Raw genomic sequence first — 25,388 nt, forward strand, 5'->3', positions numbered from 1 at the left:
ACAAAAGAGTTAATACAAAGGTAGACTAGTAGAATAGTTGGACAACTGTTTCTCATTTTGAGTGTGTGTGGGCCTATGTGTGTGTGTGTGTGTGTGTATATACAGGTGTGTGTGAAATGTGTGTTTGTGTGTATAAGTACACATTGATATATATGGAGAAAGTGTTAGATAACACCTATTCTAATTTTCCAAATTAAACTATGACTCAATTCTGAATTATGTAACTTCATTGCCTAGTAAGTCTCATTTCTATTATAGCTCAACTTTGAACTGGAGATAAGCTTATATATTTTCCTGGAAATATGCAGTAATTATATGATCCTTCCATGGTTATTCCCAGGGTAAGAGAATCACTGCATAATATAGCTGAATATTTTTATTATTCTTAAAACGTTAGTGTAATTCTGTTTATTTCTAACAATATGTATTCATTCAATCTTATTTACTTACATGAAAACAAATGAAGAATTTGTGATAGCTTTAAAGATTTCTTTTTGTTTCTAAATAGCTTCAAGAGTATAGTGCGGTGAAGCATAAAGGCAAATGATCATATTAAGGGCCTATTTTATACCAGCGGTTATTTGAGGAGATGGGCATGCAAAATACACAACAGTTAGGGAAGTGATGGGCAAAAGAAGAACTACATGGTTAAAACATGAACGGGAGTTAAATATTGCAGAAGTCAAACATGATTATAAAATCATGAATCAAAAGTGTTTAGAAGTTAATCTGTTGTGAAAGATAAAACTGATGTAGGTCACAAACTGACCACTGGAAAGAAGACCTTTGAGCTCTACAACACTTAAGGAATATAAACAAAATATAATGAATTCAAATACAATAGCATTTACTATTAGGCATTAATCACTATAATAAAGAGAGGAGTTTCATTTCACAGGAAAAAAGAATTAATATTCAGAATAACAGATGAACCAGGACTACAATTAATTTTCTAATTATTGTTACGAATAGTGACTGACATTCAGCCTGTTGCTATAACAGATCCATTGTACATAATGACATGTGTACTTTAGAACAATATATTTGTTTTAGGGTCATTATACAATCACAGTGTGCTGGTGCCCGCTCAAGCAAATCGATGAACAACGGGAGGACAGTGCTACAGTGCTACAGAGTCATTAAATTAATATATGCGTACCCCTTTAATAGGCTTTAGGATTTTTTCTTTACATCAATTTTTGATTATCCAAAAATGTTTCCATAAGCTTTTAAGAATATAAGAAAAATGTATACTAATCTGTATTGCATGTAATCTGTGCCATTTACTAAAAATACATATATGTATATATCTATAATTCTCTTGAAAGAAAAATCACAATAACCACATAAAACAGTAATTATTAATTGCCAATGGAATAGACTGCTGAAATTTCTTATTAATTAGCTCTCTGCAGAGAAATACAGCTGGAAAGACCTACCTTTCTTTTGTTTGCAGGATAAAATAGAATACTTACAGAAAAATTTTCTTTTAAAAATTATAATTCATTCATTCATCATCCTGTTATTCATCGATTAAAATTATAATAGATTATACAAAATTAATTTATGATACACTTTTGTATTTATGGGTACACAGCCTTCCTCAATGCTCATATTAGTTCCAGATAGCAACTAGATGTTGTGGTAACTCTGAGTCACTTCTTCAGTAAGAAGCTTTTTTTCATTGTGGGACTTGTTCTTTTGGTGACCATATTTCTATACAGAGTAGGTTTGGATCTACTTACTAAAACTGTTAAATGTTGTCATCTGGAAAAGTTACTAGATCCATAAATGTCCGATGTTCTAATTCAAATGGTTTTGATTTTGTAACAACATGCCACATTTTGAATCCCTAGTATTGTGTTTCCTTGGTAGGATGTAGAGATGCTGAAAACGAAGGGAGAACACGAGAGAACAGACGCAAAGGTAGGCTTGGAAACTATTAAGCTTAAAGTTAAAAAAATGAAAGTGGATGATGCTATTTGTATGTTGTGAAATGAGTCGATATACCTAAAGAAATGTCAGGGAAAAAGTACTTTTTGTTTGTTTTTGGGCTATACCTATCATTGCTCAGGGGTTACTCTTGGCTCTGCACTCAGAAGTCATTCCTGGTACTGCTCAGGGAGTAATATGGATGCTGGGGATCAAACTCAGGTTGGCCACGTGCATCCTGCTAGCCCCCAAGAGTACATTTTTAATTTTTCACTATCAAGATGGAAAACTTGACTTTCTCTATTATGAGTCCAAACGTTATTTATTATTTACTTTACCATGAGTTATTGGGTTAGAAGTTTTCCAACTTAACATCTAGAACTGAGTTGATATCTGATAGGACCCTCTCAAGAGGTAAGATCAATCCAAGGGGTACCTGTATATTTCTGTCTTCTTGTCCAATCATGTTTCTCCATTCCATGAGTGATCGATGAAGATGTTCAAGTCCAGTTTCCCAAAGTCTGATCCGACCTCCCATATCAACAGTAACAACACCACCTGTGCCCCATTCAGCCAGCAGTGCATCTGTGTCTGAAATGGTGGAGAGCCACGTGGTGTAGGGTGAGAGAGAGTCCGAACTGCAAAAGAAAACACAATGTTCAATCGAATGGTAGTCAGGCCATTTGGGCTCCTAGGCTCTTGTAAAAAATTCTAATATCAGTGGGCCGGAGCGATAGTACAACAGGTAGGGCATATGCCTTGTACACGGCTGACCTGGGTTCAATCCCCAGCATTCCATATGGTCCCCCGAGTACCACCAGGAGTAATTCCTGAGTGCAGAGCCAAGAGTAACCCCTGAACATCACTCTGTGTGAACCAAAAAAGCACACACACACAAATTCTAATATCAAATACATTAAAAGATAAGATACTAAATGTTCCCATTTGTGAGGGAAGAAAACTACACAGCTATTTCCTGGTTAATAGCATTTTCCTGTATTTTTGAACCTGGATAATATCAGCCTTCACTTTGGAAAAGAAAAGAATTCTAAATCAACTCTTAACTCACATATCTGCAGTGCTAGGCTCACTCCTTAGGGGTTTACAGTCAGGGCCAAAGCTGATGTTTTGCATATGTTTTTTAAATACCTCTCTAAAAGATATTTTGCCTTTTCTAAGTGGAAATACTATATATATTTATAACAAGAAATGCATTTCATTCTCAGTTGGTAGAGCATGAGACTCTTAATCTAAGAGTCGTGGGTTTGAGCCCCACATTGGGCGCCAGAACACCTGTAAAGGTGATTAGAGGCTGCCCCAAAAGCCTCTATCCTTCTCAGAGAGCCCGGCAAGCTACCAAGAGTATCCCACCCGCACGGCAGAGCCTGACAAGCTACCGGTGGCGTACTCGATATGTCAAATACAGTAAGTAACAATGAATGGTCCTCATTCCCCTGACACTGAAGGAGCCCCCAGTATGTCATCGGCTACACTTGCACTTGACAGGGATGAATGGAGACATTACTGGGCCCGCTCGAGCAAACTGAAGAACAACAGGATGATAGTGATATAGTGATATGCATTTCATTCAAACATGTATTTCTATATTTAGCAATGCAACTTTTGCCTCTGAAAGTGTACTGCATACTTTATCTGTATTAAGGTGTAATATACAGCTATTACCATGGCTCAAACCATATTTGAACCCTATCAAATATCCCAGTAGGCGGGGGTCACACCCACCAACTGGCCCCCTGGCACCGTGTAATCCCATCAACGGCCAAGACTCAGAGACTATAAAACCCAGCTCCTGGAAGCACGTGGCCACATTCGCGGCTGCGCGACATCTTTTTATCTCATTCCTACTTTGGACAAACTGGCAGGCTACCGAATGTAACCTGCCCACATGGCAGAGTCTGACAAACTCCCTGTGGCATACCCAATATGCCAAATACCAGTAACAATAATGGGTCTCATTTTCCTAAAGGGCCTTGAATATAGCACTTTCTTAAAAATCTCAGGGCTAGGATGAAGGAGACGTTACTGGGGCCTGCTTGAGGCAATCAACGAATCACAGGATGGTTGTGATTCGTGATACAGCTATTATTTATAACCTTAAAACAAAGCTTATAAACTCTAATTTCCAGTGTTGGTTCTCTATATCTGATATTCTCTGTATGAACTAAGTGCTTTAAAGTGATGGTCCCATCAAGTAATATAAGCATGATAAGCTATCAACATATTATGTAGATACTTATAATATGCTAAGGAATATATCAAGTCTACTTTCAAATTTTTTTAAAAAAATTTTTGGTTTGCTTTAGTAGATGCTAAACACAGAATGTCTAAATCAGTTTTTCTGAAACTCATAAATCTTAAAAATTGTTTATATAAAGAAGGCACTAACAGTAGGATATAACCAAGCACTTCAGAACTACTTTACAGTACTCTAAGAACTCAAATATGGTAACATTTAACATAATCCAAGATTTTTTTCCTATCTTCTCTCAAAAAAATATTTACTTCAGGGGGTAAAAATTAGGTATAAATGGTTGAAGATATTCAAGAATTTTTTCACATGAAGCTATGATGTTTGGAATTCTTCTAGAAGCACTAAAGATGCTTATTTACTGGGTGCATATTTAACTCTCTACCGTAATATCTATCTATCTATCTATATCTATATCTCAGAGAACCCAGCAAGCTACCAAATGTATCTCGCCTGCATGGCAGAGCCTGGCAAGCTATCCGTGGCATATTCGATATGCCAAAAACAGTAACAATAATGGGTTTCATTCCCCTGACCCTGAAAGAGCCTCTAATACAGCAGCACTGAGAAAAACTAGTAAGGAGAGGCTGCTAAAATCTCAGGGCTGGGACGAACGGAGACATTACTGGTACCCGCTCGAGGAAATCAGTGAACAATGGGATGAAAGTGATACAGTGATACCATAAATATTTACAAGGGTAAGTTATTTAAGTATTAAAAAATCACGTTTACTATGAACTACACAACATATTTGTATGTTCTGCTTCAACCTTTAAAAAATGTATGTTCCTTTTACATATAGTTATAAGGCCTCTGTGGAATACATAGAATTAAAGTGAACCTGAGATATATGCACATATACATAAATATACTCACATAGAGGACTAGGCAGTATCATTTTACAAATGTAAATAGTACCAATATTATTACTGATGGTTAAGTGTTGTATTCATTTTGCCCCTGCAATGCCATATAATTTTACTATACTTTTTTTCCTCCAAGTTGGGCATCAAGTGGAAAATTCTTGATATCTAGCAGAATGCTAAATTTAAGCAACCAGCAACAAAGTAAAGTCCAGATGGTTTTTTCTCTGAATCTCACATATGCCAAAAATGGTAATAGTTAATCTCAAGAAAAACTCAGTATACATTGACAATGAACAGACTCTAAATCACATGGCGCTTGAAATGGGGCAAGTCCAAATTGAGAAGTTCTGCAAGAGTAAGATACATATTGGCTATGTATTCAAAGACTTAGGAGTGGAATATAAAACATTCTTTTAATTCAGTTTTTTAATTTTGAATTCATGTCAAATAAAAGTATTTGACATGTATTTGGTAAAATAAAACATTAAAATCAATTTCACCTGGTTTTTAAAACTCTTTTAATGTGACTGCTGAGAAATGTGAAATTACTCACATAGCCTGCGTTGTATTGCTATTGGATGGTGCAGCTCTAAATGAAAAACTACACAGCTATTTCCTAGTTAATCCCTTTTTCCCGTATTTCTGAACCATCTGGCACTGGCTATCTACACAGCTGTTCTTCCAGATGTTCATTCTATGATAGGTATAATAGAAAGATAAAAGATGGAAATTAAAAGAGAAAAACAGAAAAATGAAAATCTAGGGCTAAAGTGGGAGAAATTAAGAACAATATTGAAAGAATTGATGGTTTAGGAATGTGAAAAACAAAGAGCTCTTTTTTGTTTATTTGCTTGGTTTTGGGCTAAACTCAGTGGTGCTCATGGCTTATTCCTGGTTCTGCAGTCAGTGATCACTCCTGGTCAGGTTGGGGGACCATATGGGGTGCCGGAGATTGAATCTGGATCAAGGCAAGTGCCCTACCCACTGTACTATAGCTCTGACCTCAACAAAAAACTTTTGTTACTTGAACAACAGTACTATAGTGAACATACAATTAGTATTGAATAAGGAATTTTTCTAAATTACTAAAGGCCATTTTTCCATTAAAGATACATTAAGATGCTCTGAGGAGACCTACTTATAACCATGCAAACATATTTCTTTGAATAAAGTTTTTATTATTCATATTTCTTGAACCTGGTTAAAGGATACTAAGAACAAAATGTCTGGAGTTACTGAGTACTGTCACTCTAAGATCTTTTCTACCAGAACTTGGAAGAACAGGTGAAAGGCAGTCTGATGACCTATGGGATGACTATCAGATTCTGATCTTCTTGACCTTCTTTGACATTAAGACCTCTCTATACTCCTCTGCCAGAATTTCAGGAATAGCTACTATCACTGTGTTGTAAGGGCTCAGTCACCTCAGCTTAATGTGAGGGACTCTATGTGAGGAGGGGAAATGGAATCATTAAGCAATCCTAGCAGACTGAAAGATTAGAAGAAGGGGGCATTAAATATGGGCAAGATAAGAAGAAAACTATATTAAGTAGAAGATGTATACATTTAGGTTTAAAGAGAAAGACCAGGCATGAAAGCATCTAGAAAGGATCAAGCTATATACAGGTGAGGATACTGTGTTTTTCAGCAGTAGAGGTGGAACATCATTGTTTCCCTTTTGATATCCATAGTCTAGCTAACTTGAATATTTTGCTTTCACTGCTAGACAACAAAAGTGAATGGCACTGCACCCTTCCATTTCAAATCTCTGAGATCCTTTGGCTGCTATTCAGTCTTCAGGACTCTATAGACTGTAGCATAATTAAAAGCAACACAAAACCAATGCTATTTATAGTCCTTTGATATTCTTAACACATTTATCTCAGAAAATTATGACATGAAATTACTAAGTATGAGATTTTTTTTCAATATTAAAATCACTTTTCTCAACCAACAAATGAAAAATGAAGGCTTGAAGGTGTTAGACCTGCACCTATGTAACATGTGAACATTTTTCCACAATAAAGTGAAATTGGCAGTTAAAGCATGGAGAACAAGATTTATGAACCCACTGCAATGGGGAAAAAAGTACTTGTTATTTAAGCAAGCAAAAAGCATATTTATTCAGAGTACCTGGAAGAACTTCATTCTTTTATCTGACAGACAGTTAAGAACAAAGGCAAAAACAGGTTACCTGGGAATGGGGATATATCGGAGTTTTTTTGATTGAAGATCGGTGACTTCTATATAGCCAGCTGTTTTGGGAGGGGTAACATCTGCAAAGGAGTCAAGATAGAAGCTGAGTATTCAGTGGCAGCATGATACCAAAGGGAAGCATGCAGATTACCAAGAGTGGAATGAAATCAGTCACATGGTTAGAAGTATGAGATTACTTGACAATATCCTTGGCCAGGTCTAACCTCAAGGCTAGTCTGTCTGAGTTCTGTTTCTGTTGGGGGAATACAAAGGCAGTCCAACAGAAATGTATTCAGCTGTAATTTTTACTGTCAGAAAGTAACCCAAATACTTTATATTGTCTGTGATATCTTCCCCAGATGGTTTGTGTTTCATCATCCGAAGTTTCATTGAAAATGTTTCATCATCTGAATTTTCTTTTCCTTCCTTGGAAGTTATGGTAGGGAACACACACTATAGTAGCATCAGTACCCACCTTGTAATCATATGGAGCAGGTGTAAAACCCTGGCTCTATTGCCTTGTGTGCTTATGCATGCTGCATTCTTATCTATCTGAGACCCTTTGCCTCTCCCCTTCATCATTTGTGAAAGGGGGATTATTATTGCACCTGAGCATCATAAACATTATACAGAGGATTCTGTTAATGAAGAGCACCTAATTAGTACTTGCTCAATGCCCTGTAGCCATTAGTCTTATGTATAAGACTATACACACATGATGTGTGTATGTGTATATATATACATGTACATAATATATACATATATATTAGATAAACAAAGTTGAGCAGTTTATTTAACATTACATGTAGTATCGGTGTTAAAACAGAAAAAGCTAGCAAACTGTGTAACAATACATATTTTTTAAAAGTCACACTTAGTAAAATTTTGGACACTAATATCTCTTTTAAAAACTCGGGTGAAGGCTGGAGCAATAGCACAATGGGTAGGGCATTTGCCTTGCAAGCAGCCAACCCGGGTTCGATTCCCGGCATCCCATATGGTCCCCCGAGCACCACCAGGAGTAATTCCTGAGTGCATGAGCCAGGAGTAACCCCTGTGTATCGCCGGGTGTGACCCCAAAAAGCAAAATAAGTAAATAAAAAATTTAAAAATAAATAAAATAAATAAAAACTAGGGTGAAAGAAATAGTACAGGGGCAAGATACTTGTCATTGTATGTAGTGGAACTTGGTTCCACCAGGTTCAATCCCTGACACCATATATGCAACACCTCCGCCTTCCCCCAAGCATTGCCAAGAGTAATCTTTGAGCACAGAGTCAGGTGTATGTCCTGAGCACCACTGGGTGTGGCTCTATACCCTCAAACAAGACAAAGTAAAACAAAACAAAAACACATTTTCTACTTAGAATATATACCTTCTTTTTTGCTTTTAGGGCCACACACCCAGCGATGTTCAGGGGTTACTCCCAGCTCTGTACTCAGGAATTCAGGAATTACTCCTGGCAGTGCTTGGGGGACCATATGAGATGCTGGGGATCGAACCCGGGTGGGCCACATGCAAGGCAAACACCCTCCCTGCTCTGCCATTGCTCTGGCCCTAGAAATTACACTTTTGAAGTTTTGTTGTTGCTGTTGGCTTACCAATGTCTACACTGAATTTGCCTATAATTTACAATTACAAAGAAACAAGAATTTTGTCATTTTTCATTCATGTTTGCAGTAGATTTTGACTAGAGCACCTGAAAAACTCAAGAGGAAAAAGATGTGGTTCCTGTTACAGATGGGGCGCCTACCCGATAATGTTCAACCTTCTTTATAAATCTTTATGGGCCTTTGGGAAGGTTGGGAAACCAGCCCTGAGCCCAAATACACAATGCAGAGGTAGGTAAGCACTGACTCCTGGGAGCCTCAAGAGAAAGGGAAGGAAATGTTAAGGATCTGCAGAGGAAGGGAGAGTTACTATGTTAATCTGAGCACCCATAGGACTGTACTAGCTGTCCCCAGATCCACATCTGAATAGAACAAACATACTTATCCTAACTCATGCACTGCCTCCACTGGAAATGCCCCTGGGATAGAAGGTCAATCTTGGATAAACGTTTACACCATCTATCAGTTCTGACAGTTTCTGCTGCTAGGACCCAACTGAAGGAGATGGACTTATTTATAGCCCCAGGCTATTTGCCAAAGATGACCAGTCACCGAAGCCATTCAAAATGACTAAGAAGTGCCTCCTTAACCAACATACTTTTTGACTTGCCACTTACAGGCACTTCTTTTTCCTGAGTAGTACTTAGTTGAGCCCATGCCGTCAGCACTTTTGGACTGCTGATGAAAGAAAAGTGAGCCAACTTACTTTAAAATACCCTCACCCCAATCTTTTCCCTAATTGTGTAAGTTAATTCAATAAAGAGGTTGAAAAAAATGTAATAATGGCTATGTTTATTTCAGAAAGGAGAAAGCAAGAATTTTACCCCTGGAGCTAAAAAAAAATATATTCCTGCACCAGAAAAGGCAGTTTGTGGCTATGGAGCACTTCAAAGAAATACAAAGGGAAGTGGTGGTGGCGACAGTAACTACCTGTAAGCACTTGAAATACGACCAAAGTAAGGCTTACTTACTTGAAAATAAATCATCTCAGGATACGATTGAATGAAGGAAGTGAAATCTGGGGAGAGTTTCTTAAAAAACTTAGCCAAATTCTTGTCTATTCATTTTAAACGTTTTCAGCACAGTAGGGAGGGGGAAGAAGCTCAGTGAATTTCCATTGCAGTTAGAATCCAAGTGGCTTTCAAAGCTAGATATAAACTACACTTAAAGATAAGGTCATGGGCTAGAGCGATAGCACAGCGGGTTTGATTCCCAGCATCCTATACGGTCCCCTGAGAACCACCAGGAGTAATTCCTGAGTGCAGAGCCAGGAGTAACCCCTGTGCATAACCGGGTATGACGTCCCCCCACCCCCCGCCAAAAAAAAAAAAGATTAGGTTACTGACAGTGCAAGGTAAGGTACCCTTACAGTGGGGACAGTTGATTCAGAGCCAAGGTTAGGTGGGGGTATAAACTTTCAGAAAAGACATCCAAGAACACTTAAGGGAACATAAAATTATATTAAAAGTTTCACTCCTAGCAGTGCGGTTTGATTACTGCCATTAAGTACGAGGTTGAACACATCTCTGTGCTCACAGACAAAACCAGTTATGTGTGCCCTCTAATTGTACTAATACCATATCCTTGCATGTACTCAGAGTTCTAAAACCAGTGTCCTGCTCTCAATTACAGGTCCTCATTTTGTGTTTTAAAAGATGAGGGCGTGTGATTAAAGGGTGGAAGGGGAGCTAATATTTAGCTAGGGAAAAAAATGGGAAGAACAATAATTTCTATCTCCATTAAGCAAAAGTTACATGTTGGCTTTGTGGAAGCCAACAGAGTGGCTTTTATTTCTATTGATTCTTCAATAAAAGGCTGATTAGCACTCGTTGCTGAGTATCCAGATAGTCAGACCCTATTTACTTAAAAAACAAGTTTGAATTTTTATGAGACCGACACGTGCCTAGATGAAAGAGCAAACAGGCTGAAAAAGAAAACAGCCTCTGATTTGCCTCTCTAATCCCTCACTGACGGTTCCCAGGAATGCTTTCCACCTTTGAGCTTTTATTTTATTTTATTATTATTATTTGGTATTTACCTTCATTCTTTTTTCCCCCTTCCATTTTTTTGATATTCACCTTCATTCTCCTCCCCCCCAACACACACACACACACACACACACACACACACACACACACACTTCCATTTCCTTTCTTCTGCTGAAATGCAGGGTGTGGAGTGGTGTGGAGTGGGGTGACTGTGCGTGTGTACTTGACCGGTGCTTGCTGAGGGCTGTGTATTTAGCCGCAGTGCTTGCATTCTCATGGTTGCATGGGGACAGACTCCCAGACAGTAGAGCCACAGTGCCTATAGTACTACATGTGAGCAGCACTAGGGATCAAACTCACAGGCTCATATTTGTCAGACTGACGTTTCTGTGATGAGCCATCCCTAGGATCCCTTCATCTGCATTCTGATCTTGATGTTTGAGTTTGGGGTACTATTAATTGTTTCCACCACGTAAAATAAAGGGTTGAATGCCTTTCATGTACCCACCCCCTTCCTGACACCTAATGTCCTTATCCCCCAACATGTTTATGCAACCATTTTGGTTAAATTAAACTGAAGTTCTTATATTTTGATGGCATATAATGCAATTCACAGTTTGGTTTTCTTTGGTGTTGGGGGGGGCGGGGGCTAGGGTGGAGCTGGGCCACACTGGGCTTACTGGTTCTGTGTTCCAGTCGCTCCTGGTGGGGGTCAGGAACCATAAGAGGTGACCATATAAAACTCGGGTGGGTGGGATGCAAGGCAAGTGCCCTACCCGCTTTAATCTCTCTCTATCTTTACATATCAGTCTTTTGTAGTTGCTTCTAGACTCTATTAGAATTATTCATATTACAAACATAGAACAATCATGATAAATTAAGTGCCCAACCAAAAGCAAACTAAAGCCCCTTAAAAACTGGACATCTATACAGTGCTTACCTTTCGGATAGATATCTTTTAGAGGGACATTTCCTGGGGGCAAAATCCTGATTATCTGATTAGACTCTAAAAGAGTCACACAGTTGCTCTGTTTTGGAGTTTCATTCCTCTTCTTTGCTCCATAGAATGCTGAGTCAGTGGTCCTTGGTTTATTTAAAGAGGACGGCCTTTTCCAAGAATACACTTCACTGGGTGACTGTGGAAAAAAAGAGATTCAAGTACTGAAATACTGTGTATCAGAATTTCCCAAAGTGGGCGATATTGCCCCCCAGGGGTTTGGGGTGCTGGAATAATCCAGGATCCAGGGGATAGCTGCAGATTCCAGTACAGTGTTTGGGGGGCACTTTTGATGTGTGTGCTTAAAGACGGGAGATGTGGGGGTTTGGGGCACAGAGTACTTTTCTGAAAAGGGGGCAGTTGGCCAAAAAATTTGGGGAATCTATGTGTGCATACTCACTCATCACAACTTTTATAGTGTAACCCTTTAAGCAGATACCAGAAGTAAATATATTTACAAGAATAAGAAAATAAAACTATTCCCCAATTTTTTAAAGCCTGGTAGAGTAGATATCTGCTTTTCCAATCAAAATTTTCAGGTGAGCATGCAATACACAACATGCTTTTATCTTGAAATAAATTATAACTAAAAAGAGGGACTATACACCTAGTTTAAAATTAAACTCCTAATGTATCTACCTTCTATCTGAAATAGGATGAGAACATTATCAGTATCTCTGAGGGTTCTGTGAGACCCCTGACAGCAACATCTCATTCTCTCTCTCTCCAGATGTAATTATTCTGGAATTTTATGTTACTTTTTTTGCTTTCTTCATTTTAAAATTTACTACATTAATTTATCCTCCTACCCATATTTATTCTTTTCTACTTTAATATCTTAGATATTCTCCTATATTATTTATAAGAATATTTAGGATATTTAATTATTAAAATTTAAGTCCTTAGTGCACAGGGAATAACACTTTTATGACCTGTTTGATATAGGGTCCATATTTATCCATCGTCTTTTTCCCCCCCTCACATGAGTAATTTTACAATTAACCTTTGATCAGCAATGCTGTCAAAAAATACAACTGCAAAGACTAATAGGAGGCTCCTTTAAAAGAAGAGAAAAAAATAGAACTGCCATGTAATACTGTAATTTACTTCTGTATATTTGTCTGAAAAATATATTATAACTTCAAAATATAAGCACCCTTATATTCAGTGCAGCATTATTTAAAATAGTTATTATCAAAATAAATAAAATGTTCATGGATGGATGGGTAGGACAATGTGGTACATTTTCAGTGAAACAGTATTCAACTACAAAAGACAATGTTATCTCATCACTTATGATAGCACTTGTAACCTTCAGGGAATAAAGCTGGGTGAAATATATCAGAGAAAGACAATATCTGACTTCACTTATGTTTGGACGCGAAAAGCAACAAATCAAGCTCACAGATAGAACAAATTATTGAAGGAAAATGAGTTGAGGGTAAGTGAAATAGAGGAAGTTAAAAGGCACAAACTTTTAGTTAAAAATTAAAGAAGTCATAACATTACAGCATGGATATTATTGCTAATAATACTGCATCACAGATGTGAAAACTACTAAGGGAATAAGCTTTACAAGTTCTCAAAGAAGGAGAGGGGCCCCAAAATTTTTTAAAAATTCAAAATAAAGTTCTCAGCACATGGAAAAATGTGCAACTAAGTAGGGTAGAAAATGTAAATTAGATTTATGTGATTGCTACTTCACAATAAACAAATATTGAATCATTATGTTTACAGTTGAAACCAAATACACCACACATTTGGTTTTGGTGAATTTGCTTTAATTTTCTTTTTTAAGGCACCATGATTTACAAATTTACTCAGAGTAGAGTTTCAAACCTATAATGTTCCAATATCAATCCTACCACCAACGTCAATTTCCTTCTGCCAGTGTGGCCATACGCCCAGCCTGCTTGCTTCCTTGAGAGGCACATTTTAAAGCTTGGTTGTGATATATTTCAAATACAATTTCAAAAAAAAAATAAAATGGTGTAGGAGAGAGGGGGAAAAAAACCCATGAAGAAAAGACATTGAATAAATAAAATGCCCTTTATGAAACAGGCCTCTTGATCAGTCAAGCACCTGCAGTTTTCTTGTGGTGCTGGCAGAACAGGGAGAGAGACTGGACCTCCTACTGCTGCCTGGGTAAAGAAGTTCAGAGTCTCCAAGGTAGAATAGTGGACCAACAAAAGAAGAGGAGGGGTTGCATGCTCAAGGTCGCTGGTGGAACCCTGAGGAAGGGAAGCCCCACTCCCATGTTGCTTCTGAACACTGGCAATTATGGCAAATACAGTAATCTAGGCTCTGCCCTTCTCTGCCCCTCGTTCAGTGCCGAGCCTCCAAGTCAGAGCCTCAAGCTGCATTTCCCTACTGGAGGTGAACACACAACTTCTGTTTGTGTTTGTGATCCAAGCAGGGACAGTGAGTGGACGCTGGGGTACACATATTTCTGGGGCATCAGCAGACACCATCATAGAAGGAATAAAGATCCAAATGTCTGGTAAAGTGATCTGCACAAGATGGAAGTCCCAGCAATTTCTGCCCAGAGAAAGCGCCTTCTTCTTGCCCTAGTTATCATAGATGAATATTTACCATTAGAACTTTGACTGAAAAAGCCCTTCCTCTAGGGTCAAGCTCTGCAGAAGGAAGCTCAAAGGTTGACACCTCCTAGCTTTACTGGAAAGGGCCAGCAAGTTTATTCCTAGAGTGCCCTAATCATGGCATCTATGGCTGGTTCTTGAGAGAGAACAGAAGCGTCACAAGAGAAGTAGCAGAGGATTTCATAGCCAGGATGGCCCTCCCTATCATGGCCACTCAGTGAAGGAACCCCACTTCAGACCCTCAACTCCACACATAAAGAGTGAAAAAAAAAACCCAACATTTTGTTTTTTATCTTAAGATCTTCAAATCAAGAACTAAAGTAGCTTTTACAGAGAAAATGCCCCACCCCTCAAAACTCTGTTAAATCCAGTGACAGAATGAATGATCAACATTTTAAAAATCAACCTCCATGTCACAGAACTGGGGAGTCTAACAGACAATGTAAAATAGCTATTGTAAAGAAAATCAACAAAATACACCAAACATATACAAACACCAAGTGAAGCAATAACCAAAAAGAAAATGCAAAACAAAGAGACTAGATATTAAAAGAAAAAAAATACAAACACAGATACTGGATATGAGAAACTCAATGAACGAAATGAAAACCTCCATGGAAAGCACAAGAAATAAGCTCATTATGACAGAGGAAAAAATAAGCGAAACTGGGGCAGTGGCGGAGAACTCTATGGGGAGAGCTCTATGGAGAGGAGTAAGTGCTTTGAATGCATAAGGCCCTGAGTTTGAGCCTCAGTACTTCCCACATGCAGGAACATTACCCGGAGTGATCTGGTAGCTCTAAGCACTGCAGGCCTGGGCAGTGTTTCACCAGCCTGGGCAGTGTTTCATCACTGGGCTGAGAACCTGTCAGGCCTCCACTGCCACCTCTGAAAAACAGCTGGTGAAAAGCCCCCATAGCACAAAACAAACGAACAAAAACTTCCACCCAAACCAAAAAATACATGAAACTGAAAATACAGCTTTAGTAATGATTCAAATGGAAGAGAAGCAATAAGATTTTGAAAAATGCAGCCATTCCTGAAGAACTATACCATCAGCAGAAGAGGCAATATTGGGATAATGGAAATACTACAGGGTAATGAGGGAGAAAAGAAAACAGAGCACCTAACTGAGGGAAATAATAACTGAGAATTTTCAGAGCTCAAAGAAAGAACTAACCATCGACACATCATGGCCAAATGATCAAAAGTCAATTAAGAAAGGAAAATATTACAGGCCTCTAGGGAAAAAATGAAAATAACATAAAAAGGCACCTCGATCAAGCTATCATCAGACTTCTCAGCAGAAACCCTACAGGCTAAGGGAGAGAGTGAAATGACATATTCAAAATTATAAAAGATGAAAACTTTTGTGTAAGGGTATCCTGAAAAATTATCAAATATGAAAGAGAAATAAATACTTCTCCAGATAAATGGGATAGTAACCAAACCTGACCAACAAAAGAAACATGGGAAAGAGATGTATAGAAGTAAAAGAACACCAACCCTGAACAGGACAATAAATTGTAGTTAGAACCATAAACAAGTATAAATGAGTCAACAACAAAACATCTAGGGAAAAGAGAACTGGGAAGAACCTATTCATTCTAAAGATGACTAATCTATACCAGGATTAAAAAGACGAGCTTAGATACAGAGAGATCTATGAATTTATCCTGATAACCACAAAGTAAAAATCTGGAGCACAGACACTTAAAAACAAATGCAAAAAGAATGAAATATAAAGAACCAGAAAGAAAAGGATAGAATGGTAGAAAAAAAAGACTCAAATATTGACAATCTCCCCAAATGTGAATGGTTTAAAATGACTAATTAAAAGATATTGAGTGTCTGGGTGGATTAAAAAAAATTCATCAAAAAATGCTTAAGAGGGTTTCACATCAAATAAAAAGGCAAACAAGGCTTAGAATAAAGGCTGGAGCAAGGTTTTTCAAAGCCAATAATTGCAGAGAAAAGGGCAGATACTGTAATTTTCCTATCTAAACTAAAGATATTTTAACTATATAAAGTAATGAGACAAATATAGATATATGATGATCAAGTGGTCAGTACATAAGGAAGATAAAGTAAACATCAACGTATATGCACCCAACACTGAATACCAAATATAGAAAACAGTTATTAATATACCTCAAGGGACATGCTGACAGTAACCATAATAGTAGGGAATCCAATATACCACTAACAACATGGTCAGCTGATCCAAATAGACTTAAAAGAAATAATGTCATTTAATGAAGTAACTTGTGAGACTGGTTTAATAGATATAGACAGAAGTTTCTATTCACTAGAAATGAATTCATATTATTTTCAAGTGTGTATGAAATATGCTCAAGGATAGATCATGATAGGACACTAAATAAGTCTTAATAAAATATGTGAAGATAAAAATGGTATCAAGCACCCTTTTTTTTTACCACAATGGCATGAGGTAGAAACAAAACATTAAAATAGGGAAAGCCTCAAACATGTAGAGCTTAAAAAAACATTTTTTAAAAAAACTCTTTGGACAATAAAGAAATCAAATCCCAGTTCCTAACTCATAATTCTTGTGGCCTGGGAGGTATAATCCTCTACATTTGTTTCTTTGCAAAAATTAGAGTTCCTATTCGCATTGGGCCTAAAAATTACATCACATTGAATGACCTTCTCATGAAGGAGGTGCTCCCATCCTTTGCCTCATATACTACTAACCACAAAAATTTTATCACAAAATGGTACAAGCATGCCTAATTGACACCAATCCTTGATTAAACAAATTCTGACTGAATTGTGTGGTGAATGCCATACACTCCATAACAGTACAGAGGGAACTACTTTTAATTTAATAAGGTCACTATCTCTATAGATAATAAAGAGCTTTTAAAAGGTTAATACAAAAAGTCTGTGCTCACAAAATATAGACTCAGTAGGTTAAGCATAAAACTGTATTAAACTCCCACATATGGAGACTATCAGTTTTGCCTTGCAAAATTATATAACTGTCTTTCCCTTCAAATATTAGTTTTTTTAAAGTCATGAAGCCACACGGGTTGGAAATTTTTTATTTATTTAGTTATTTAATTTGGGGCTTCGGTTAGGGGCCATAGCCAGCAATATGTAGGGATTATTCCTGGCTCTACACTCAGGAATCACTCCTGGTGATGCATGGAGACCCCATGGGATGCCAGGAATCAAAACCAGATCAGCCAAGTGCAAAGCAAATAAATGCTTTACCTACTGTACTAGAGTTCTTATCCTTGAATACACTTTTTTTTTTTTTAATGACTGACTTGGAATTCAGACTCAGTCTGAAATATTCAGCAAATAATCACTACATTTCAACTTACCCTCACAGGTTTACAGATTTAGGCCATCTATACAAATGTTTATTTATTTATTTTTGGTGTTGGGGGCCACACCTGACTCTGGTGTTGGGGGCTTACTCCTGACTCTGTGTCAGGGATCATTCCTGGTGATGATCAGGGGACCATATGTATGTTGGAAATCAAACCTAGGTCGGCTACATGCAAGGCTAGCACCTTACCCACTATATTAACTCTCTGGTCAGTATATTTATTTACTAATCTTAAAGAAAAATGATGCTTACCATAAGATCTGGGAAACCGACAACGACCGAAGCATAACTGTTCTCATCTGAGAGAATTCGGTTAGGAGAGACAATCTTCTGTCCCACAGCTGCACTTAGATTTTCAGGTGATAACTGATTATTTGAAATCATATGAGGTGTGCTGGAATCTGTTTCTGAAAAATGTCAGAGAAATATCACATCCATATGCCCCTAAAATATTCCAGGGATTGATTTCTGCACAATTTCATTTTCATTAACTCAAGCAGAAAAGCACAAGTTAAAAACAAGAAGATACTTTATAGTATATTTATGGCTTAATACTCAAGTACATTGGAGTAATAGCACAGCAGTAGGGCGTTTGCCCTGCGAGAAGCCGGCCTGGCCGAGTCGAGTTCGATTCCTCCGCCCCTCTCAGAGAGCCCGGCAAACTACCGAGAATATCTCGCCCGCATGGCAAAGCCTGGCAAGCTACCCGTGACGTATTCAATATGCCAAACACAGTAACAATAAGTCTCCGATTGAGATGGTACTGGGCCCACTCGAGCAAATTGATGAACAATGGGAGGACAGTGCTACTCAAGTTTTTACATTCAAGGCATCCTCTCAAAGAGATTTCAAGCATTTATGGTACTTGAAATTTTGTTAGCATTACATATTAATTGTATTTAATATATGATTAAATTTAATATATAAAGAAATGATGTTAAAATGGTGTAGAATTAGCCCAAATGAAGTATAGGCAATGATATATTCAGGATTTTTCCCCCCTAATGTATTATTCACCTTTCAAACTGTGACAAATTAAGAACAACTCCTGGTGGTTTGTGTAAAAGAGGAAAGCTACTATTTAAAAATAGACATAGAATCTAATGGAAATAAAAATTATGATTTGCTAGATTCTATTTACTACTTCCAGTGTGGTGACTAAGTGTTCTCTCGATTTAAATTTAACATGTTGATATCATCAGTCTTAAGTTATCTTGGAGGAGAGCATGTGCACATGCATACAACATTATTGCCATAAACACAAAGAACACAGTATTTTTACCTTGGGTAACTCCAAATCCTGTGTTAGGAGGTTCTTCTTTCAACACGTACAACTGGCAAACCCCACTCTCTTCAGATTCTATGTGTGCAGGCTTAGTTAAAAGATATTTCCTATAAACAAAGCATTCAAGTAAAAGTTTTCTTTTTCTCTGAAGCAAGATAAGGAAAAAGTCAGTATTTTCCATCAAAGTCACTTTTTTTTACCTCCTGAGTGAATTTAACTTGGCAGCTTTAGAATTTTATATGAATTAGACAGTTTCTTACCCTGGTCCATAAAGAGGATTGCAGAAAACAATGCAATAATAAGTGAGAGCTAAAAGTTTAGCACTTTCTACAGAAGAACTGTTTTTTTTTTTTTTAAAAAAGGGAAAAAACAGTAACTCTAATGAGATGCATGCCAATGAGATACACCCTTATTGTATTGGAAAGGGATGTTAATATGACTAATCAGCAAGTCAGTAGGATTTGTACCCAGCCAAGACTCAGAAGCTCTGCCCCTGTCAACCCCTTGAGGTGCTTATTAAGACTTCAGAAATATGGATAAACAAATGGCCAGAAATCTCTAGCAGCAAGTGACTTCTGTTTGTCATCAGAGGGGCAAAGAGACTGTGTTTTTAGCTGTGGATATAGAAATATGGGGAACAGGCTGCAACCTAACTGTCACTCTAAACCAAGAATACACAGGGTCTCCTTCACCGAGCAGGACACAGTGATGTGGAGGGAGCCACACAAACACAGCCAAAAAGGAGCATCTGACATGCGGATAAAGAGACACTTCTAAGGGCTGGATCTGTGAGATGATAAAAATGCAACAGCTCTGGCATGGAGCATGTGACCCTTTAAAGAGAGAGTAAACTGAAAAACTATTTCCACGTATCTACAGTTCCATAAAAATTCAGTGAATCTTCAATGTGCCAAAAGAGGAAAGCCCCATGTTTTTTTTTAATCATCAGCTCACTTTCAGCCTATCAAACATTTTAAATACTACTTTGTGAGGTGATATTTAATTTTCCTTAATCCACCCTGTCCTAACTTCTAATTTTCACCTAGAGAAATTGTGCTAAATACAAAAAGAATTGACAAGATTAACACAAGAAGGGACTAGAGATGAGCCTGGTGCCGGAGTACAAGCCTCACATGTCTGAGGCCCCGGGTTCACTCCCTGGGTACATGTTTGGGGCCCCAGGTTCACTCCCTAGCACATATCTGAGGTCCAGGGTTCACTCCTTGGCATATGTCTAAGACCTCAGGTTCACTCTCTGGCACATGTCTGAGGGCCCCGGTTCACTCCTTGGCACACGTCTGAGATCCCAGGTTCACTCCCTGGCATATATATGTGTGAGGTCCCAGGTTCACTCTCTGGCACATGTCTGAGGCCCCGGGTTCATTCCTTGCCAGTTAGGCCCCTGAGAGAGATCCAGGAAGACAGAACCCACTGGTTAGTTTTGTTCTCCACGAGAAGCCATTTATCCTCTGCCACCAGGAAAACTGTCTTCAGGTGGATGGGAAGTGAGATGGTGTGTGTCCGCCCTTCCAGGACATCCAGCACTGTCAGGTTGTTCCTGGAAAAAAAAAAGTAGAAGAAATGTGTTTGAAAGGAAGTAGTAGGAAAATGGGTGAGCCATCATGACACAATTATTTCATGATATCTTAGGCAATCCTAAAAAGCATCTGAAGACAAAATAATAACATAGAAAAATTGTGACCAAGAAAATAGTTGTAGCATTTCTCATCTCTGTAAAGGCAAGCGTAAGAATCAGGTACTAGAAAAGTAAAGATGCTATGGCAGAAATAGTTGATTACAAAATTGTGATAACCTCTCTTCTTTATTTTATTCATTTGTGTGTGTGTGTGTGGGGGGGGGAGTGTCCACATCAGGGCCCAGTCCTGGATCAGCACCATACGGGAGGTGGGGGGGTCAGCATGCAAAGCAAGCACCCTACTCCCCGTCTTATCTTTCCAGTCCCAGATGACTTCTGGCTTATGTCAATGTTCTATAATGTGGGCTGAGTGACTTTTACAATAACATTCATAAACTGGTTACCCTGGTTTTATTATAAATAAGCATAATTTTAAAAGGACGCAGAAAGGACAAAATAAGAACCCTGGTTAGAAGCTTGTGCAATGAAGAGCTTACCCGTTTTCTTTGTAGAAAACAAGCCAGTTTTTGTGTGAAAATTCTTTACACATTTTGTGAGCTTCCTAAAGACAAAACAGAACAGATTACTCAGACTATATATCATCAGATATCACAGTGCATCTCTGGCTGCTTTCTTTGTGTTTTTCTTTTTAAAGTTCTTCAACATATAAAACATGTATGTATCTGAGATTTTATCTATTTCTCATACATATCTATCTATTTATCTATTTCAAGACTCTAATGGTAGCACGGATTAAAATCTATTTCAAAATCTATTATGAACTACATACTATCTTCAGGACGAAAAAAATGTTTTAAAAAGTCAAATATGGGTTAGAGCTAAACACGCTACTGGGTGATTAACTATGGAATTTTTGGGTTTGTTTCTGGGCTACACACACCCAGCGTTGCTCAGGGTCTATTCCTGGCTCTGCACTTGGGGATCACTTGTGAATGTACTCAGGGGACGGTATGGGGTGCTGAGGATTGAACCTAGGTGAGCTGAGCACAAAGCAAGAGCTTAACCTGCTGTCCTATCTCTCTGGCCCCTAACTGTGGAATTTATAACACAACGTAGAGGCATAGAAAACATTTGTTTCTTAGATTTGACATTTAAAAAAATCTCTATTCTCACACATGTGCCCAGGGGACTAGTCTTATACTATCTTCCTGGCCCCTTCATGATCTCTTAAGATGATATATGCAGTTGTGCGGTAAACCTTATTTTAATGTAATACCTTTTTTTAATGATAGAATAAATTATCTTGGGATACCCTAAAAATGTTTACTTCTTAGTTTAGTTATCAAACAAACATGGTAAGTAGATAAAATCAGTTGTTATTCTTTTTTTTCTTGAAATTTCAAAATATTTGCATAAAACAAGACAATAGTTTCAGGTGTTTAAGACTCAGTCACAAGTCTCATACTCAAACACTTTACACTGTTGTATTGTTATTAGCACAGGCCTGATTAGTCTTCTTGTGCCTGTGACAGATATTACAAGAAGTCATGGGTCTTTGATTATCTGTGTCTCTATGTCTACTTGTGTCCTGTTTAACTCTTTAAATGCATCATAATCACTTGTACATTATCATAAACGAGTACTGAAAAAAGATGGGCAAATCCACATCTTCACAGTTGCATATTCTAGGCAGTTAGCTCAACAAGCCAAGGCGGTGTTCCTTACAGATTCCTTGTTCCACCAGGAAGGCTGCTTAGATATAACATCCGAAGGGAGGATGAGACGCCGAATGGTTCGGTTAATGGTATCCAACAACAGGATGACATTGCTCTGGAAAGAGAGTGAAAAGCTACTTGTTTTGTTCTGTTTAGTTTTAATGTATATTTTTCCCTTTTTAAAATCTTTTATTAATTCACCATGAGATACAGTAACAAATATTTCATGTTTGAACTTTGTTCATATAGTCATCAAACACCCATCCCTTCACCAGTGCACATTTTCCACCACCAAAATCCCCAGTATTCCAACCGTCCCCCTCCCCCGCCATCACTCCCCCTGCCTGTGTGGCAGACAATTTGCAATGTATTCTTTCTCTACTTTAGTTACCTTTGATATTTCGAGACCAGTCCTACCTCCCCTCATACATGCCAAAAATACAATTGCTAGACAATCTGTTTTGTATTGCTTGTTACGGATATAATATAAAGTTGCGCAGCCGCGTGCTCTAGGAATTCTAAGATTTTAATAATTAGGGTCTGAAGAAATTGCTGCCACAGGTTGCTTGGGCCGAGATTCCTGTATGTCTCTGGATCAAGAAGCTGGTGCTTCTTGCTGGCTTCTAGAAAATGGCAACCACTGGAGCTCTTAGAGGGCAGGCAGTGGGACGACACCTGCCCCTGTCTGGAGCGACCCAGTGGAGAAGGACTATTGAAAAGTCCTGGTCCATCTCTGCAGCAAGTTGCTCAGGTTGAGATTTCTGTGTATGTCTCTGGATCATAGACAGGTGGGAGCTTAAGCAGACGGTGGATGGATGTGGCGTCATCTCTGAGTCCCATCGGAGCAGAGAGGAGGGCCCACTCCTTCCCTGTCTCTCAAGACTTGGGATTTACCATCACCGCAGCTCATACCTGCTGCTTCTTGCTGGCTTCTAGAAAATGGCGACCCCTGGAGCTTTTGGAGGGCAGGCAGTGGGATGGCGCCTGCCCCCGTCTAGAGCAGCTCATTTAATGTATATTTCTTAACAGTACTCTTCCAGTAACCTGATAGTAAAGATTGAGACTCTAAGGGACAACAACAATAAAGCAGGGATTAAAAAAAGTCCCCATGCAAATACAAAAGGAGTCTCTTTAGAGATGATTATTTATTTATTTATTTTGGGGTCTTGGGACCAGACCCAGTGGTACTCAGGAGCTATTCCTGGGTCTGTGCTCAGAAGTGACCCTGGCACTGCCAGGGAGACCATGTGTGGTATTGGGGATCAAATCAGGGTCAGGCACATGAAAAGTGAGAACCTTGCTTCCTGTACTGTCTGACCTTTTACTAAAGAACTTTATTAAAGTATTTGATAGCTTTTTGAAGATATTTCTAATTAGGCAATGCACAGAGCATTCTCTCTATCCTTTTTTTTAAAATCTAAAACCATTTTAGATAAAAGATTTTATCTAAAACCTATCCCCTTTGAAACACAGAGTAGATTAATTATGATTCTGTTTTATTATACAATAATGAGGAAATTAAGAAATTTTTCCTTATCAAAAGTCCACTTACATTGTTCAAATCAAAACTACATTTGAATAGTTTGTTAAAATTTTTACATCATACAAATTAAATCTCATCTATTCCTTGGCCACTCAAAAACTCTATTGCAAACTACAGCACCCTAAAGTAAAGAGTGAGCAAAAGGGAATGTCTTGCCACAGAGGCCAGGTGGGGTGGGGGGATGGATTGTGGGGGTGGGAGGGCTACTAGGATCTTTGGGGGTGGAGAATGGGCACTGGTGGAGGGATGGGTACTCGATCATTGTATAGCTGAAACCCAAGCATGAAAGTTTGTAAGTCTAAAACTATACCTTATGGTGTTTCACTAAAAAAAAAAAAAAAAAAAAAAAAGTAATCAAATTCCAGAAAAATAAATAAATAAATAAATCTATTCTTTTCTCATATCCAGGTCCAATTCAAAAAATGTTGATGATAAAAAGATGGTTTAATAAGAAAATATCAAGGGCCACAAGACTCTAGCTAGTAATGAGTGTTTCTTCATCATAACGATCACTAAGCTTGAAGAACTTTCATAACTGTTGCTGTATTAATGCACAAACAAGTGATTCCTCAAGCATCATTAATTACGGTTATGCAAATGGATGAATTATCTCTCAATAATAGAAACACTTAAAAAGTTTTGTGCACTTTTGAAATGATTTAAGCATTAAAATGATACACAAATTTTTTTAAATTGAGAAATCCAGAAAAATATTTAGAAGGGTACTAAAAAGTAATTGTTTTGAGTGAAAACTAAAATATTTTTGAAAATTGGACACACAAGTTGCAAGATCAACGAGTTATTTTATAGGTCTCATTGAAATACAATCTTCTATTTCTTGTTCTTTTTTTACTCTAAATTTTATTCTAAATTTTGTCTTCCAGCTATCCCCTCTTATAAACTTTTTCATTTCAAGCACTTACTTCCCTTGGGGGAAATAAAATCACAAAACACAAAAAGCTTAATATATATTTTCCAAATAAAGATGATAAAATACAAACTATTTGCTCACTTGTTTCATAATATTTAGCTAGCAGTTTATATTTAAAACACAAAGGAGAATACAATGAGGAATTAGCCTGGTCCTTGCCCTCAATTATGTGTTTGATTACAGTAAATTTTGCTTTGTTTTTGGGCCACATCCAGCTGTGCTTAGGCATACTCCAGCATGCCTGGGGACCAAATTGGGTTTTGGGGATTAAACCCAGGTCTGCCCTGTGCAAGGCAAGTACCTTGCCCTTATACTATCTCTCCAGCCCTAGTAATAGAGAATTTTTAAAAAAATAATATGAACATTTTTACTAATACTAAAGAAATTTTAAAAAATTAAACAATATAAAAGAAAATTATATAAAAATCATTTGTTGAATGATTCTTGAACAAATCTAGGACCTATTAAGTCTTTTTTTTACTAATTTTATTCAATTGCTA

The 25,388-nt window shown here is 37.8% G+C and overlaps 1 protein-coding gene across 1 annotated transcript in view; it reads right to left on the reverse strand.

Moving 5' to 3' along the window:
* The window catches only part of VWA8 (von Willebrand factor A domain containing 8), a 365,156-nt gene that overhangs the window by 112,928 nt on the left and 226,840 nt on the right, over window positions 1-25,388 (reverse strand). The window contains exons 30-37 of the mRNA XM_056109482.1: window positions 22,425-22,529; window positions 21,236-21,300; window positions 20,535-20,660; window positions 19,100-19,209; window positions 18,070-18,224; window positions 11,803-11,998; window positions 7,262-7,343; window positions 2,369-2,570 (exon numbers count right to left, since the gene is read on the reverse strand). Coding sequence (XP_055965457.1) covers window positions 2,369-2,570; window positions 7,262-7,343; window positions 11,803-11,998; window positions 18,070-18,224; window positions 19,100-19,209; window positions 20,535-20,660; window positions 21,236-21,300; window positions 22,425-22,529 — 1,041 coding nt within the window. The remainder of the gene's footprint in view (window positions 1-2,368; window positions 2,571-7,261; window positions 7,344-11,802; window positions 11,999-18,069; window positions 18,225-19,099; window positions 19,210-20,534; window positions 20,661-21,235; window positions 21,301-22,424; window positions 22,530-25,388) is intronic.

Source organism: Sorex fumeus, unplaced genomic scaffold (genome assembly GCF_029834395.1).
Source record: "Sorex fumeus unplaced genomic scaffold, SorFum_2.1 ptg000008l, whole genome shotgun sequence".
NCBI lineage: Eukaryota > Metazoa > Chordata > Mammalia > Eulipotyphla > Soricidae > Sorex > Sorex fumeus.